Genomic DNA, 19474 nt, shown 5'->3' on the forward strand with positions numbered 1-19474 from the left:
TATGTAGAATTAGGATATTTTCTTTTTTTTATTTTACACGGGTGAATGTCTAGATTACTATATTTTGCTTAAACTGTAAACATGAGTTTTTATAAGCATGTAGGCTTTAAAAAGATAAAATGATGAAAGCCATGCAAATGCTAAGATTCTTAAAATTGCAAAGATGTTAGCTGATTTGTTCAGTGAAGTCGAAATGTCTGTAGCTGAAAACAGCATTCTTTTCTTAATTAAGTTTACAAAGACTCATTGCTGCATGTAGTTTAGTGGAGACAAGCTGTCTACAGGTGCAAGCAGTATTCTTGAAACTTCTGAGTATTCTTTGCTGAGCGAAAGGCAACATTTAAATGTATAGTGGCAAGCTTTTCAGTGAAAAAATTAAGTCTGAAATTATGGGAAGTGAATAACAGGTAACCTGCCTAGCAGCCTTAGTACTTTAATGCAGTTAATTCAACAGTGTAGAGTTTAAAGACAGACAGTGTACTTTTTCTTAGAGCTAAAAGTAAATGTTTTTTTTCTGAAAGCATTCAAGCTGTTTTTCATATCCTGGAGGGAAAGAGAGATAAGAAAGAACAGACAGCAATACGCAATCCCTGTAAGTAGTAACATAGGCAATAGCATGAGCTTTAGCATGGTTAACCTTAATTTTATATTAGATAATGCCTGTTGATGCAGCCATCAGTTTGTGGTAGTTTATTTCTTCTGGAAGGTTAAATGTCATGTTTTGAAGATGTACACAATTTTATTTGTTTGTTCCAAGGTAGTAGGGGATGGGGCTGTTTTGTATTTAGCTTTTTGTTTGAGAGTTTTCATTAAAACAAAAAAACTTGAAAAATATGGCATATGCTCAGATGGAGATGAGAAGAAATAACTGCACAAAAGATCAGCCTGCCACGCATTGTTATATGTATGTAACAGAAAAGCTGGAAGTTCACATTAAAAAAAAAACTGTCCTGTGTAATAGGTGGGAATGTTAGCTTTTTTTGATGGCTGTAATGTCCATATTATCCTGGAATGTGAATGGCCTTACAGATATAGATAAAAAGTAAAAGAGTTTTGAATTATATTTTCAAATGCAGAGTGGAAGTGGCAGTGCCGCGGGAGACACATTTGGAAAGACATAAGCATGTAAATTTGACAAAGAAAGGATTTCAGAATGGATATTCAGCAGAATATCAGGAACAGAGGAAAAGGGGAGTAATTATAATAATTGCTAGAGGGGCCCCAGTAGTGATAGATTAGGAAAAAAATTACAAAAGTACATTTGTGGTAGTAAGGGGCTGCTGGTAAGTGAAGAGGATTACAATAGCATGTGTTTATATTCCATCAAAAACTGCCATTATGGAGCTTAAGAAAACATTTGGAGAAATAAGCAGTTTTCAGCAGGGAATATTATTTATAGGTGGGTCATAGAATTTGATTTGCAGTAGTGAGGGTGTATCAGGTGACCTAGAAGGGACAGTGCAACAAAAGAAGATAGATTTCTGAAGAAATTTATGACAATTTTTGGTATGGAAGATGCAAGTTCAGTAGTAAGAACTCGGACAGAATTTATATATTTTTCCCCAAGGTGCAATAACTAGGCTAGACTAGATAGAAGTTATATTTTACAGGAACATGTGCATTTAATTGAAAGCTTTGACATATATCCAATAACTATTTCTGACCATGCACAAAGAAACTAAAATGAAAATAAGACACTTCTACTTTCCCATCTACCTCCTAAAAGAAAGGAATTTAAGGAATTGGTAGTGAAAGTTACTCAAGTGTTATTTTGGAAGATCTTCAGAAGTTATAACTAGTGACTGGGATAAAATGAAAATGGAGTTCAAAATAGGGTAGAAATAAAAGAGGGAGATATGGTTAAGAAGTAATAGAAAGTAAATAAAACAAAAACTGCACTGCCGAGCTGTTGCTGATATAGTGACACATGGACACTATATTTAGAAAAGAAAGAGCTGACATGGCAGTTAAAACTTATGCTGGTAGTTGGCCAGGCATAAAAGAACATTGTTTCATCTCTTGTATATTAAAGCTAAAGGCTTTGGAAATAAAGAAGTTGTGAAAGATAGCATAATAATGTTCTTTACAAGATTTTTATAACATTTTTAGGTTTATATCATATTTAATAGTATTTTAGCCCATTAGAATGGTTTTGAAAAAAGCTTTTATAGAATGAAAAATGTATTTCATAATGATAATGGGAGGGTGTAGGGCTTGAGCCAATCAAGTGGAAGGTGCTGCTATTTAAAAGGTCAAGAAAATGTGATTTACTTATGGATAGGGAGAACTTGCAGACAATAAAGAAGCAACCCCAGACCTAGTGCCTCCCCTTTCCCACTCCCCTACCCCCATTATCACCCACTCCCATATCACTTAAACTTATAGCTATAAACCACACCCTCCATTAATTAACACTCCCAACCACCCAGTCACTTCAAACCTACCATTCCCCATACAAAACACTTCACCACACCCTGAACACTACACCTTACACAACTCCCAACCTCTACAGCTCTAGATACTACTCCTCCTCAGCTATACTTCTTACTTCTATACATACTCCACTCTATCTAAACATATAAGATGTACTCCTCACAGCTTACCCAACCACTAAAACCAGTATTATACACACTATCTTCTCTCTACTCCTGCTCTCCATCCTCTCCTCATGCCACACTGAACTTTATATCACCACCCCAACACAGTGGCAAACAGAATCCATAGCCAATTCCATAAAACTAAGAAATTTCCCTATATCACCATCTGACCTCGCCTCCTCCTAACCTCTTTCCTACTTATATAATAAACCAACAAATAAAACTAACCCTCACTCTTCCCAAAAACAAACCAGAATAATATACAAACTTTAAACTCTACCTACACCTACTCCAAAAACTCACCTGCTGTGGAGACATGCATCCTAATCCAGTTCCCAACTCATCAATCAAAACTAACTTAAGTCAGACAAACGCTGTATACCTGAGACCTACCTCTTCTCTCCTCCTCTTAAACATAAATGTAAGAAGTATTCTTAAAATGCAGGACCTTTATGCCCTTCTAGCCTTATACAAACAAGAGATAGCTGTGTTAACTGAAACTTGGCTTAGACCAGAACATCACAATAATGAGATTACTCCCCCTGGATATAATATTATATGTAATGACAGAAAAGGGAAAAAAGGAGGAGGTGTAGCCATAGTTTTCCAAAATCATCTTACTATAGAACAATTTGAGTACAGTTCCCAAGAAGTCAAAGATGTAGAACTAATATTTGCTAAACTAAAACTAAACTCCAGAAAACATATAATTATTGCAGGTGGCTATATCCCACCATGCAATAACATTGCTATACTGGAAAGCCTGCTATACTGGATGTCTACCTCCCTTCTACAAGAAACCATACTATTAGGAGGCTTTAATATTGACTGGTCTGACTGTTCCAGTCACAACTCCTCTACACATATCAACCTACATGGGTTTACCTAAATTATATCTACCCCCCCCCTAGAATTGACAAGACATCTAAACGACAGTCCATCTTAGACTGGATATTGCTATCAGACCCCACTCCCATACAACAATCAGGCTGTCTCCCAGATAGTCTGAGTGACCATCAAGCAGCCTACCTTATTAGGAACAGATCCCACCACATCACCCAACCCACCCTTAGGGTAGTATGGAACAAAAATGAATTCAAAGCTAATGACCTAATCAATGTACTAAAATGCAGTAGCTGGACTCCCCTAACTCAATTACCTCTAGGTGAAGCAGTGCAATACTTTAACTCAACTTTTTTTAAAATCCTAAATGAGCATGCACCCTCCCGAACCATTGGAGTCAAAACTAACTGCACCCCTTGGCTAACAAAAGAGACAAAAACTATAATGAAAGATAGGGACAAAGCCTGGTTAGAATTTCAGAAACACAAAACCACTTCCTTGAAACAAAACTATTTAGAACTCAACAAAAAAGCCCCAAAAAAATTAAACTAGACAGAACTAATTACTGTAAAACCATGCAAGAAAAATTTGCTCATAACTCTCAAAAATTCTGGGCCACAATAAATAGTTTACTGCACCCTGGAAAATCTACCACTCCTACCCCTGTATTACCAAATAACCATAATAACACCCCCACACAATTCAACAAATTCTTTACCGAAATATTCCAAGCCCTAGCCAACACCCAAAATTGTACTACCAACCCCATACTAAAAGTCAGCCATACACACCTCAATAGACAAACCAATTCCTATAGCTTTTCCCTGCACCCAGTGCCTACTAAAACAATTACTAAACTTCTGAAAAAACTTAAACCAACCACACTGGCAGCAGACAAACTTCCAGCTGACTTCCTTTAGATAACAGCTGAGGCCATAGCCTGTCCCATATCCATTCTCATAAATAGGTCAATATCTGAATGTATAGTACCCACCATGTGGAAAATATCACATATTATTCCACTCCACAAAGGAGGTAAATCTCTAGAGCTCACCAACTACTGCCCAATAGCAATTCTGTCACCATTATCAAAAACATTAGAGAGAGTAGTTCACTCTCAACTAATGCAGTACCTCCTGAAAAAGAACTTGCTATCCAATTCTCAGCACGGGTTTAGACCTTCCCGTAGCACCACCACAACACTGCTCTCATTTACCAACCTAGTCATTTACCATAGAAACAAGGGACTATTCATATCCTCCATATTCCTAGACTTATATAAAGCCTTCAACATGATAAACCATAGCATGCTTTTCAAAACTCTATCTGCCCTTAATTTTAAACCTGGTTGACTTTTTCAAAACAGTCACTAGAGCCATTGATGAGGGCAAAGCAGTCCATACAGCATATCTGGACTTGGCTAAGGCCTTCGACACAATACCGCACTCAGGCATCATAGATAAGCTAAACAGCTTAAAAGTAAACCCTTATGTCACTAGATGGGTTGCAAACTGGCTAAAGGACAGAACACCCATAAAGTTAAAATCGCTGGAGCAATGTCAGACTCAAAGCCAGTCACAAGTGGTGTCCCACAGGGATCTGTCCTTGGACCCCTCTTGTTCGGCATTTATTTCTCAGATGTTAATGCAAACATGGGAGGGCTGTGGCTGACAAAGTTCGCAGATGACTGCAAACTAGGCGCCATAGTCGATACACCAGCAGATACACACATCCTACAAAAAGGCCTCACTGAAATGGACAACTGGTGCCGCAGTCACAGCCTTAAACTAAATGCCAAAAAATGTATAGTCATCCCTTTTGGAAAAAACAAAGTACCCACAAATTATCACATAGACAGCAACCCACTGAGTACGGAAAAAGTAATCAGAGACCTAGGGACCCAAGTAGACAGCGACCTCTCATTTGACACCCACGTTGCCAAAGTGGTTAGAAAAACATTGTACCTTGCACACCTCATCATGAAGGGTTTTACATCCAGATCCAAGGATGTCATTGTACCCCTATATTCCTCCCTCATCAGACCCATGATTGAGTACAATGCCCCATTTGGTATGTACCTCACCCGGCACTTGCAACAGCTGGAGAGACCACAAAAGTACCTCACCAAAAGGATCAAGGGTCTCCAACATATGTCTTATTCTGCCAGACTAAAGAAACTTCAGCTCTATTCAGTAGCATACCGCCTGCTCAGAGGTGATCTCTGCCTGACGTACAAGGCCATGTCCAATCAGGATCTGATGGACATGCTCCACCTCAAAAAATCCAAATCCATCAGGACCACAAGAGCTAAAGACTTAAACCTCGGCACAAGTATGAATAGGAAATGCTGGAGGGATAGATTCATAACCCAGAAGCTTCCCATGCTTTGGAACAGGATCCCAGTTCGCATTAGGCAGAGCCCCTCACTGACTCTCTTCAAGAGAAATCTTGATGAGTGGATGGGAGATCGTAAGTTTACCCCAGGGGTCACATCTGTGTCACTGCTAGACAGGGGCACAGTAAACTAATTCTATTATATAAGGGGACCTTCACTGTGTCACTACTAGACAGAGGCACAGTATTCTAGATTTATTCTGTACATTTTTGTACCATTTCATGGGGTGGCAAAAGCCACATCACTATGGCTAGGCTTACAAATGCCCCAGGTCAGATAGCCTAGTACTATACTATGAAAGTATAAACACCTCCACGATATGATTTTATTTATTTATTTATTTATTTTGCAGTTGTTTTACCAGGATAGTCCATTGGGCCTTGAGAACCCGTTTTCAATGGAGTCCTGGGGAGAAAAGCTCCACATTTAGATTATACAAGGATTTAATAGCACACTTGATTACATGATGATTACAAAGACTATCATTTGTACAAATTGGTTTTATAACACTTAATCTAGCAAGTTTACATTGAGTGTAGTATAGACACAGACCAAAAAAGACAAAATGAAAGTTAGAAGGTTTTTTTTTTTTTTTTTTTTTTTTTTTTTTGGGATAGCTAGAGAGCTAAGAAATTACTGGTGTAGTTAGGGAGATATATGCTGCAGGCAGGCATGCAAGCATGCCTTTGCTATAAGGGATTTAAAAGAAGGAGTAGAGAAAAGGTTTTGTGAAAAAGAGTAGGTTATGAGGGATCGGAGCAGGAGCATTCCCAAGTGGATGTTAGGTGAGAGTGTAGTGATTTTTTTAAAAACTGGGATGCTAGAGATTGTACGAATGGTGGGGGGAAGGGAGTTCCATAGGCGTGCAAGTGAGAAGGATAGAAGGTTTTGTCCTGGGGGATGGAGGGGTCTATGGACTTCAATAAGGTTTTGATTGTTGGATCTTAAGAGTCTTTGTGTGTGGTGCATTTTAAAGGTAGTAGAGAGGGAGGGACAGAGGTGTGGTTGAAATATGAATTTATGGGCATATGTGAGCTGGGTATATGAGAGGTAATTGGGTAGTTCTAACCAGTTGAGTTTGTGGAGAGGTTCACAGTGATGTATAGATGATTTGGTACTGGTGGCGAATTTGGCTATTTTATTATAACAAGAGGATAGTTTGGTTTTGAGTGATGTTTGTATGTTTGTTAGAAGAGGGGCACCGTAGAGAAGGGAAGGAAGGAGAAATGTAGAGGAGAGAGAAAGCTTAGTAGATTTGGTGAGGAACCTATTGTGTCGATAGAGCATGCCAAGTTTTTGGTGCGTTTTTTTTATATTTAGTAGTAGGTGGGAGTTGAATTTCAGTTTGTTGTCGATTTGGACTCCTAACAGTTTGGATTCGGATACTAGCTGTAGAGGCGTATTATTTTGGCTGGTGATGGGGAATTAATTTTTTTCAAAGTTATTGGCTTTAGAGGGTGTAAATATCATACGTTTAGTTTTAGTGGCATTGAGTGCTAGATGGTTGTGTTTCATCCATTGTTCTGTTGTGGAGAAGGACTCTTGAGTAAGTTTTAGAAGAGTTGGAATGGATGAGGCAGCACAGATGATTGTGGAATCATCAGCATATTGTATGATGTTTGCATGAGGGTTAGAGAGGAAGAAGTCATTTATGAAAATATTAAAGAGGAGGGGGCCTAATATAGAGCCTTGTGGGACACCTGTTGGGGTACTGAGAAAGGAGGAGGTTGCTTTTTTCCACTTGACAGCTTGTTGTCTGTTGGAAAGATAGCTGGTAAACCAAGTAAGGGATGATGGCAAAAGGTTTAGGTTGGATAGCTTATTAAGAAGTAGGTTATGAGAGATAGTATCAAAGGCCTTAGAGAGATCTAGTAGAATGGTAGAAACAGTGGTTTAGTAACTACTTATCGGGCTGTCAGCAAGCAGTGCTATGGCATGACCAATTGTTCTCCCTACTACTAGTATCCGTAGGTGTCACTCAAGGATCCATTCTTGGTCCTTTGCTGTTCTCCCTATTTACAAATCAGATAGCTGCGTCCTCACTCTGCCACAGTAGTGCAATATGCAGACTACACCACCATTATATGTGCTGCCCTCACCGTAAATGAACACAAACCATAACTCAAAATAACTTTGCATGCTGAAGCATGATTCACTAACATCAAACTTCTTCTTAATCCCAAAAAAAACAACCTAATTCTCTTCGGCCCTGGTAGACCTCCTTATCTAAGCAGTGATTTCAGCATCATCTCCAAAGATAACATCAAAATCACCCCAACAACCCACACAAAAGTGCTAGGTGTAGTAATCGATGACCTCAGATTTGGCATTCACATAGCCCAAACAATCAAAGTAAACAAAAAAGCTTGGTTTCCTTTATAGAAACAAACAGTTCATGACCAAGAATACCAAATCCACAATTGCAAGAACTCATCACTTATCCATCCTCCTTTATGCCTCCGCTATATTGACAAATCCTCGCCACACCGAATTAACAAAATGGAATCTTGTTACAAGATTGCCAAGTTCGCATCTGAGGCCTCTCATAGATCCCATCACTGCCTTACCCTCAAGCAGCTCAACTGGCTTGAGCTGCCCCAACTACTGCTACATAATCAGCTCTCAATAGCACACAAACGTTACTACTTGCCTGACAAAACTCCAGCACTACAGCATCAAATTCAGCCCTATACGACCTCCAGACTTTAAGATCTAGCAACCAAAACCTTATAAATGTCGTCAAACACAAAAATGATGCCGGTAAATCTCTCTTTGCCTGCACTATAGCCAGAATCTGTAAACTCACTCCCAAACCACACAACTTCTACAACCTCTGCCTTCCATTTTAAAAAACTCCTCAAAACCCACTATTCAAACAACTGGCTTTGCTCTTGTGATTCCCCAGGTTAAACCACACCACTGCACTGTTGCATGAATTCTGCTAAGGATCACCTGTTTCTTCCTCAAGTTCCCCAGGTATACCTGTTCTACCCCAACCATAAGTGCTTTTCAGAATGAACTCCTATCGTACTACACTAAAAAAAAAAAAAAAAATGTACTTTTTTTTTCAGTTATTGTAATCTTATAATGTACTGTATATAGTCCTTACAACAAGAAATTGTTAAATTCTGTTTATTAGATGCTGAAATGTAGTCTTGTAATGTACTGTATATATTCCTTTCAACAACAGGTTGTTAATATCTGCATATTGCATGCTGAAATGTATTTTTAGATGTAAGCTCAAATCTTCACTTATGTACTGTACTGTACTGTGGAGCTTTTCTCCCCGGGCCTCCACTGTGGCCAGTCGGACTTTCCCGGTTATCAAATGTAAAATAAAATAAAACAATAAAAGGGATGATGATGAAATAAGGGTAACAGTCATTAAATAGTGAGTGGGATTTTTGGATGCAGATCCTTAAGTAGAATAATAACTGTGCAGAATATTATATTCATAAAGTAATAAAAAGTCTAAGAACTAAGCCAATATGAGAATGGAGAAAAGAGATATTTGCCATTAGGTATGACTGTAGTTAGGGGTACAGAGAATATGCAAGAGAAGGCTGGAATTTACTGGAGAAAACTGGCAAAGGAACCAAAGTATTTGGAGCAAATAACTGGAGAGGAAATGGTAGTAGTGTGGGAAGAGGCCAAGAAGACATTTGGACTGAAAGCTAGAGACTGCCTTCCCTATCAGGGATTGGTATCTGATAATAAGCAAAGAAAATGGAATAGAGGAATCCTTAGTGAAAAACCTACTTTGGTAGAGGTTGTAGTTGAATTGAGAATAGAAGCTGCTGTTAAAAAGGGATAAGTAGTAGGGCATTTATAATATTGCACAGTAACTAGAGGAATCAATCAGAGGAAGTTAATAGACTGGATAAGAATTTCACAAGGAAACAATGGGAGTTCATATGTATAGCTTCCAAATAAGCAACAAAGTCTAGAAAATTTAGGATTTTTGTTTGAAAGTGTTTGTATAGGTATTGTTATACCTCAAGCAGACTCCAAAGATTTTTTCCTCATGTAGTTGGCAAATGTTGGAGGTGTGATGAGGAAGAATTGATAACTGGGAACATGTTTTCAGAGTGTAATGGGTTGGCAGACTAAACATTTTCTAGATTACTCTGTCAGAAATATTAGGTGAGCAAATAGATGCAACTAATGAAATGATTTTTTGAGCTGGGATACAGGAACTGAATTGCTTTGCCCTTAGTTAAGTCTTTTAAGGCCTTTGCCTTAGTTAGGCCTTTTAACTTTAATTCTGGTGGCTGCCAAAAACGCAGTTACTAGAAAATGGAAATCAAAGTCTAAACAAACCGTACTAGAAGTAGTGAATGCAGTAACAGAGATGAAATAACTGCACATGGGATCTTTAGAAAAGGGTAGTAACAAATTACATAGAAAAAAATGAAAATTGTGGCAACAGTGCATGCAGAATAATGTTTTGGAAGAGGAATGAAATATAAGGGAAGGCAGGAATTGATCAATTTATGTAATGTTGGAATGATGATAATTATACAAAATATATGTGATGTATAATGTTTGCACATGGTAATATGTTAATACGGTTTGTTTTCTTTTATATAGATGTATGTTTGTATATGTCTTAAGTTATAATTCAATAACTGTATTACAAATATGTTCTTGTCAAAGGTCTCAGTAACCATGTCATCACTTACTCCTTCACTGCCAGCACTCCTGTATGCCAGAACAGCAGGCTGATGTTGACAGCAGAATGGTTGTTGACGATAATGCAATTCCATTTGTGTTCATAACACTGCCTGAGGACAGTGGCATGCAGTCACAAAGTTTACTGGAAGTACCCCCAACCCCAGAGCAAATTAATAATTTTAATGGGCAGTGACTTGGGCTCAGTCAGTCAACGTAATGAGAGCATAAAATTACAACCAGGAGAGGTGGGGACACCATGTCACTCAACACCAGTTTGTATGAACAACCTGAATACCTTGAGGAAGACATTGCCATTTCAGAATTAGCTGTATCCACTGTCGCACAAGTGCAAAGGAGTGCCAGGCGAAGGCATATCTCACAAGAGCGCTCCTGAAACATGGATGTCCTTCGCTGCCAGCAGCAGATATGCTGGGACATTGTTCAGGCACAATTCTCTACCCAGAGAGTCAGGTAGATATGGTTAGAGTATTGTAGAGAATACGTGAGGAGTTTCATCAGTATAGGGGAATGGTGGTGGCAAAAGACAATGCCATGATGATCCTCATGTGCAGTATGAGGGCGGGCACAGCATCCATGTCTGCCTCTATACACATACTTGTATAGACTTTTCAGAGTAGCCTAGGAAGCACAGCTGGACTTGGATGGGGGACTTTCCACACATGTGGGGACAGAGTTAGTCACAGCCCACATGATTCTCCTGAAAGTGCTGCAAAGAGTGCTGGTGTTGTAACCCAAATTAAGGGAGGCAGGTAGACCTCGTCAGCCTTCCACAACTTGTGGTCAACCTCAGACTCTGACACACAGCACTGTCAGATTAATATCTAGAGGCTCACTTGCATCCAGTAGTTCATGCCATTGCAGTAACTCAATATCATGCTCACATGCCAGCACTTGTTCGTGATCACTGGGGCCATCACTCACAGTATCATTAGGGGACATCTTGTATGACACCTTAGATCTATAAATGACATTGCAAACCTCAAACAACAAAAGTGACACAGCCTTCAGTTTCCATTCCTGGATATCACTTCATAACTATTCATAACAATCTGGGAAGTATTGATGATACTGTAGAAAAGTAGGAGATAAATCCTGTCAGTGAAACCACCACAAATAACACTTGACACACAGGATTGCACAAATGATGAGTAGTATTAATTATGATTTCAAAAGGATGTGTGTCCATGACTGAAGTGATTAATCTGATGTGTAGTCTAATGTGACAATGGAGCACACAGCAATAGCCAACAGTACACATGCAGGACACTATTGTTGAAATCAGTGTTAAGTAAAGAGAAGCACAAGGACTTGCCCAATAGTCACTTTGCAGAGAAATGAAAATAAATCTCTCAAGAATTTCTTGGTAGCAAGTTAAAATGAGACAGACACTGTTTGACTATATATGCACCTTCTGTGCAGGCAAGTGCCACTGTGCATGGCTAAGGCAAGTAACTCACACTGGGAAATAGCCAGGTTGGAAACTGCAGCAAGCATTTTTGCTAGTTGAAAAGTATTTTGAAAAGATGCATCTTCAACTTTTATGAAGCACATAAAAAAGTGACTTAATCATAAACACGAGGCAAAACTGCTAATTTACTAAGATCATCATACAAATTTCAGACATTCCTCATTTTTGTCTCATTGAAGTCTCATTTCATTTGCATAAGGTTTTCACAAGCTGTCTAAGCACAGCAGACCTCTGTGAATCATGCTAAAGCTGGGTGCTGCATATGCAAATTCCCACAAAACATAAGCTTGGTGACTGAATACCACTCATAATTTTTAAGAACAATTTGTAATAAGAACAGGCACACTGACTACCAAGTTGTACTAGATTAAACAACCGTATTAATTTTTAACTGCACTGTTACTACCATCTGTGTTACTGACATAGTGTTATGATCAAATTTCTAGTCATGGCAATGTTTTATGTTTGAGAAATGGATGTCAGAAATTCACCTCAAAAGTTCAGTGAAGGAATGCTCAAGAGTTGAAACTATTTGAAGAACTGTTTTGTTCCATAACGGAACATATAGTGGTATTAGCAGTCAGCATACATTCACTAATTCTTCCAGTAACAGAAACTGAAATGGGTGGCCCTGGCCCTTAATGAGCAACTCCTGGAAAAAAATCTCACGGATTGTTAGTATGTGTTGTATATCCTCAGATATTTACCTTAAGAGTTGCACGTTAACAGCTGTGCATTCTTGTATAATTTTGCTTAAGCTGATCAAATGTTTCTCTATTATGGTTAACTTAAACACACACTGTATGTAGAAATGCATAAGGTACCAACTCCTAAAGAAATCAGTGATGTGCTATTCCTCACTACCATGTACTTTTTTCCCCACTTTCTTAGACCCTCTGTTGTCTCTGAACATGGTCGATTAATCACGCCTGGAGGATTAGGCCTCATAATTTTCCTGAACATCATCAGCTGGATGACTTGTGGTGCTTTTGCTCTACTGGTTATTTACCTTCTTTATGTATTCAAGGTACTGCCTTTTAACACATGAATTTACATATTTCGGATGTTATGGTACTGTTCACAGTTTTCCTCAAGTAATGATTTCTGCTTTCATTGTTACTAATTAATTTACTTAAAATAATATCTTTTGAACAGGGCTCCTTATTGAAATGTGGGCACTTGAAATGCCAAGTGCTGACATGCTGAAAAGAAATATCCAAAATTCAGTTGAAGAGTGAATATAGATCGCACTTCTCTTTTAAAGTTATTTTTTGCAAGGGGCAAGTCTTCTTCTCCCCCATAAATTATATATACCAACTGAATGGAAATGGCCATCTCAGACTTGGTATATGTAAGTCCACTTTTTTTTAGTCATTTATTGTCTGTATTAAGGGACTCACACTGGCAGGTCCAGATATTTCAAACGATTAACTTTGAATACCATTTACTGGTGTTATAACTTAAAACTGGCATGAAAAATATATGTGAGAAGTGTTATTCCTTTTGTATAACAAGGGTTCAAAAGGTCCTTTACTATTTTACCTTTTACTGTTGATGATCTTCCACAAAACAAATGCAACCTAATGTTAATCTTTTGCACTTTTAAAAGCCGAATAAGGAACATTATACGATCAAACAAAAAGGTTTGATCTAAAAGGTGATGCAGAAACAAGATCTATAAAAGGAAGTCATCCTACAGAAAGGCTCAATGAGACCAATGACTGGTGTCAGAACCATGGCCTTAAGCTCATTGCCAAAAAATGTGTTCATCCCCTTTGGGAAAAACCCGGTCCCCTTGAATTACCACATTGATGGTAGTCCACTGATCACAGAAGGCGTTTTAAGAGATTTGGGAACACAGGTTGACTGCAACCTCTCTTTTGACCACCACATTGCCATTGTGGTCAGAAAGTCCTTCTGTGTGGCACATTACAAAGGGTTTTGCATCCAGGAAGAAAGAGGTCATTGTCTCCCTCTACTCTTCCCTCATTAGGCCAATCATTGAGTACAATGCCCCATTTGGCATGTACCTCACTAGACACCTGCAACAACTAGAGAGGCCACAAAAGTACCTCACAAAGAGGATCCTAGGCCTTAAACACTTGTCCTATATGGACAGACTCAAAAAACTCCAACTATTCTCTGTCTCATATCACCTACTTAGAGGCGATCTCTGCTTGACTTACAAAGCCATGTCTGACCCAGCTCTGTAAGAAATGCTACATCTAAAGAAATCACAATTCTTCCACACCACACGCTCCAGAGACCTCAACCTCACTACCACAATTAACAGAACATGCTGGAGGGACAGGTTCATAACCCAGAGACTGCCCATGCTATGGAATAGACTTCCCATACATGTCAAGCAGAGCACTTCACTGGCTGTCTTCAAGAGAAGTCTTAATGAGTGGATGGAAAATAGAAAATTCACCCCGGGGATCACTCCAGTGGCTCTACTCAACAGAGGCACTAGGAACTAAGGCTGGGTGGCATGATGCCAGGATAATCCTATGGGCTGGCTTGTAAAGGCTCCAGGGCCATTAGCCTAGTACACACCTATGAACCTATGCCTTTTGTATGTCTTTCCTGCTACTTGAAGGATTGGACTTGAATGTGTTTTCACTGGTTTTACTAGTTAAAGATATGAGTGCATTGTATTTTTGGGTGAAGTGTGACTTACTTATTGTCAGATTTGATATTATTCACAAACTGGCAAATTGTGACCTGTATTTATTTTTTGGGGGGATGAGCATCTTAAAATGGACTGTGCCATATGCAAGCTGTTTTAATTTAATAACTTTTGTTTGATAGGGCTGTATTCTGTAGAAGAAGAATATATACTTACTCATTGAGACCCCTTACCCTTTGACCAGTTTGTTTTAATGGAATGCATCAAAAAATATATATTTGCATGATAGTACTCTTCTTCAAGCTGTTCATCTAAAAAGAAACATTTTTATGTTGATGCCTGTTAAGAAGAATCTGTTCAACATTCATTGAATAAGGCCCAACCTTCACAGCATAGTACTTAATCTTCTGTTGTGACCTGTTGGCAGTGTGTAGGTGACAAAATGCTGCGAGATTTAGGGGTAGGAATGCATCTCCTACATAGGTTCATAGGTTGATACCAGGCTATCTACCCTAGGGCATTTATAAGCCTAGCCAAAGCGTGTTTGGCTTTCGCCACCCTTTTGGATTAGTTGACTGTGCCTCTGCATAGTAGGTCACAGAAGGTAGCCCTTTTGAGGTTAGTTTACTGTGTCTCTGTCTAGTAGGGACACAGAAGAGATCCCAGGGGTAAAACTATGATCTCCCATCCACTCGTCAAGATTTCTCTTGAAGAGGGTCATTGAGGAACTCTGCCTAACATGGATTGGGATTTTGTTCCAGAGTGAGGGGAGCCACTGGGATATGAATCTGTCCCTCCAGCATGTCCTATTTATTTCTGTGCTGTGGTTTAAATCCCTGGAGCGTGAAGCTCTAAGGGATTTGGATTTCCTGAGGTGGAGCATGTCCATTAATTCTGGGTTGGACATGGCTTTATATGTCAGATACAGATCGCCTCTGAGTAGGCGGTAAGCAACTGAGTAGAGCTGGAATTTCTTTTGCCTAACTGCGTAGAGCATCTGTTTGAGTCCCTTGATCCTCTTGGTGAGGTACTTTTGGGGTCTTTCCAGTTGCTGCAGGTGTCAGGTAAGGTACATCCCAAATGAGGCATTATATTCAATTATGGGCCTAATGAGTGATGAGTAGAGGGGCACAATGACCTCTCTTGATCTAGATGTGAACCCTTTCGTGATAAGGTGGGCTATATAGAAGGTCTTTCTAACCACTTTGACAACGTGATTGTCAAAGGAGAGATTGCTATCTACTTGGGTCCCCAAATCCCTAATTACTTCTTCCATACTTAATGGATTACCACCTATGTGGTAATTTGTTTTTCCCAAAGGGGATGACTCTGCACTTTTTGGCATTTAGCTTTAGGCCATGGCTCTGGCACCAGTTATCCGTCTCTGTGAGACCCTTTTGGAGGATGCTTGTGTCAGTTGGCGAGTCGATTATGGCACCCAGTTTGCAGTCATCTGCGAACTTGGTCAGCCATAGTCCTCCCATGTTAGCCTGTACCTCAGAGAAATATATACCGAACAAGAGAGGTCCCAGGACTGAGCCTTGTGGGATGCCACTTGAAACTGGTTTAGAGTCTGACATGGCACCTGCAATTCTGACCATGTGGGTTCTATCCCTGAGCCAGTTTGCAACCCATCTTGTGACATAGGGGTTGATATTTAAGCTGGTGAGCTTATTTATGATGCCCAAATGGGGTATTGTGTCAAAGGCTTTTGCGAGGTCCAGGTAGGCTGTGTGGACTACCTTCCCTTCATCTATGGCCTTGCTGACTGTTTCAAAGAAGTCGACCAGGTTCAAGAGGCAAGATCTGCCCTTAACAAAGCCGAATTGGGTAGGATCCAGTGTTTGGAGGTTCCCAATATCTTTGTTTATGAGTTTCATGATGATACGTTCCATAGCTTTGCAGACCAGGCTAGTCAGACTTATAGGGCTGATAGTTTTCGGGGTCCGTTGTGGCACCACCTTTGTGGAGTGGGACCACTGTTGCTGTACGCCATTCCTTGGGTACATATCCTGTAGTAAGGCTGAGATTGAACAGTGACTTTATGTGAGGGTTCAGTTCTTCTTGGAGTTCGTGTAAGACACAGACCGGGACACCGTCCAGTCCCATTGTTGCTGTGTTTTTTGCTTTGGAGAGGGCAGCTCTCACCTGTGCATCTGTGATGTCAGGGAGGCTACACTCTGTTGGGATAGACATTTGCTCTTTTGGGGGGGAAGGGGGGGGAGTTTGCACTGAACATGTCTGCCAGGATGTTGGCAATGTCTGTGGGTTCAGTGTATTTTTTGTCATTTTGAACTAACTCGGAGCATATCTGGGAGTTGCCACCCAGGTTCCTGACATAACTAAAGAAGGCCTTGTGATTATCTTTACCATTTTGTGCAATTTTTCTTTCGAAGCTGGCCTTAGATGATTTTATGAGGGATCGTAGTTTCTTGCTAGTCCTGATCAGAGATGCCTTCCCTTTTTGGGATTTTGCTCTATCATGTAGTAGCTTCCTCCTTCTGTTGTATAGCTTATTTATGGCTGGGGTCCACCAGACAGGTCTCCTGCCTTTGGAGGAATGAGTCTTGGTTTTATTTGGGATAGCACGATCCATGCATTCCTGTAGGTGTCCATAGAAAGCGTTTGTAAAGGATTTTGCGGTTTGGGCATATTTTCCACTGGCCTGGGAGCTTTGAAGGATTCCACCTCGGTTTTGAGAAGTGTGAAGTTTGCTTTTGAGAAGTTCTTCACCGTGGTTTCCTTGGCTGGGGGTGGGGACGGGATATGGATGTTCAGTGAGATTAATTTATGGTCAGATCTTACCAATGAGGGGTATACCTCTGGTATGGAACATAGAGTCCCCATGTTGGTGATGATCTGGTCCAATATGTTTTCCCTTCTTGTGGGAGTGGTGACCAGTTATTCCATAGCATTTGAGTTTATAAATTCTAGGAACCGTTGGGTGAGGGTGTTGGGGCTTGAGTAGTGCTCCCAGTCTATGTTTGGGTAGTTGAAGTCACCCAATATAATGGTGTTTGGAGAGACCTTCATATTCTCCAGTGTTCTCAGGAAAACTGAGTGGGGTTCCTGAGTTTGGGAGGGTGGTCTGTAGCAGGCTACAAACTGAAAGGCAGTTTTTCCCACTGTTAGTTGCACATGGATGGTCTCCAATGCTTCATGCAGTGCCACTAACCTGGAGGTGTGGGTATCTTTGATGAATATGGATACTCCCTCTCCTTTTCTGGTTCGGTCCAAGTTTTGGGGCCGAAAAGCATGGTGTGAGGTATAACCTGGTAGTGCTGGGGTGCTTTCGGGAGCCTTGAACCAGGTTTCTGTTACTGCACAGATATCGATATTCTCCATACTGAGGAGAGCCTCGAGTGCGTGCATCTTGAGGTTTAGACTTCTGGCATTGAGCAGCATTACCCTTAGTTTCTTTTTCTTTGTGTTGTCTATGGAGGTGGGTTTGTCTTTTGAGCCTTGCCTAAAAAAGGCACTATGGGGGTGGCAAGAGCCTTAGCCAGTATTCGAAAGCCCAGGGGTGACAGGTGCAAAGCCGTCCCTAGTGAGGCAACGTGGCTTGTCGAGCATGTCATCCCAGGCTGACAGACACTGGATCCCCTTTGAATGACACCAATACTTTAGCCAATTGTTAAAATTGATCATTTTGTCTTTATACTGTGGCATCATTCTTGGTGAGGGTAAGATGCTACTCAAGGTCAGGGTCATACAGGCCTGGGCTACATGATCAGAGAGCTCCTCTATGTCTCTTTTCATGTGGTCCAGGGAGGTACGTCTCAGGTCATTCACACCAGCATGGACAATGACGGAGTCATATTTGTACTTGCTTTAGAGTGACCTGAGTGCTTGTGCTATGTGGCGGATCCTGGCATCCGACAGGCAGCTTACAGTGACCTTCTCCTTGTTCAGCCTGGTGAGTGGGACGTCAGTGTGTCTGACAATAGAGTCACCTATTACAAGTGTATTAGGTGTGTTGTTTAACCTTAAGTGCTGTGACTGTTTGGCACACTGACTTTGCGAACTATGTGATACGTGGGTATTGTTGTGAGGTAGCTGCTGCTTGGATGTCTGCTTTGGAGGTCTCTGCTGCTTGGGCAGATTTTTATTTAGAGCCTCCGAGTATGTTTTTGTGTGTTTATGTGTTTGGTTTTCTGTTGCGATAGGTCTATGTGAGACTGGATTTGTGGTGTGTGTGGTTACCTTCTCCTCCTGACTGACTGTGCCAGTATTGGGTTGAGAGAGCTCAGCCTCCAGTTTGGCTATATAGTTGCATCTCTCACATATATTTGAGCTTGTTGGGAGGAGGAGAGGGTGGTCTGTGTACATAAGGCAGTTGTAACATTGCCTCAAGATTCCCAGATTCACCAGCTGGACTGGAGAGTAAACCCAAAACTGACTTTTGGACATGCCAGAATAATATAAGGAACTACTTTTTGACTGATCAAAAAGGACCAATAGTGAGCCAAGTACTTAAAGGGAGTATAAGAGGGTGTAGTGCTTTAGTTTATTAGTGCTTACTTATAAGATTACTTATACGAGCAACTGCAGGGCTTTAGAATGAAAATAGAGTGCTTACTTTGAAATTTAGAACAGTTCTAAGGGAAAAAGTGAAGAGCAGACTTTGTGGAGCCGGGAATAGTTTAAACCCGTTTAAGCTGCGCTGCCCGATACTGTGCTATGCGCAAAATCGTGCAAAACCACACAAATGCGGGTTCTAAAGCAGGGAAACTGAAAGAGATAGGAATTGACCCAGAGCGGCCAATAAGCTACTAGTTTCAGGGCTGAGACCACTCCTCCAGGGACAGATAGGCTGCTCAAAGCTCCCCATTCTCACTGGTGAACAG

The 19474-nt window shown here is 40.4% G+C and overlaps 1 protein-coding gene across 1 annotated transcript in view; it reads left to right on the top strand.

Annotated features, from left to right (window-relative positions):
- PGAP1 (post-GPI attachment to proteins inositol deacylase 1) overlaps positions 1 to 19474 on the top strand; it is a 2682422-nt gene that overhangs the window by 2239896 nt on the left and 423052 nt on the right. Inside the window, exon 21 of the mRNA XM_044060619.1 lies at positions 12890 to 13025. Coding sequence (XP_043916554.1) covers positions 12890 to 13025 — 136 coding nt within the window. The remainder of the gene's footprint in view (positions 1 to 12889; positions 13026 to 19474) is intronic.

This window comes from Protopterus annectens, chromosome 2.part0, assembly GCF_019279795.1.
Source record: "Protopterus annectens isolate FY-2018-M chromosome 2.part0, PAN1.0, whole genome shotgun sequence".
NCBI classification, from domain to species: Eukaryota; Metazoa; Chordata; order Ceratodontiformes; family Protopteridae; genus Protopterus; species Protopterus annectens.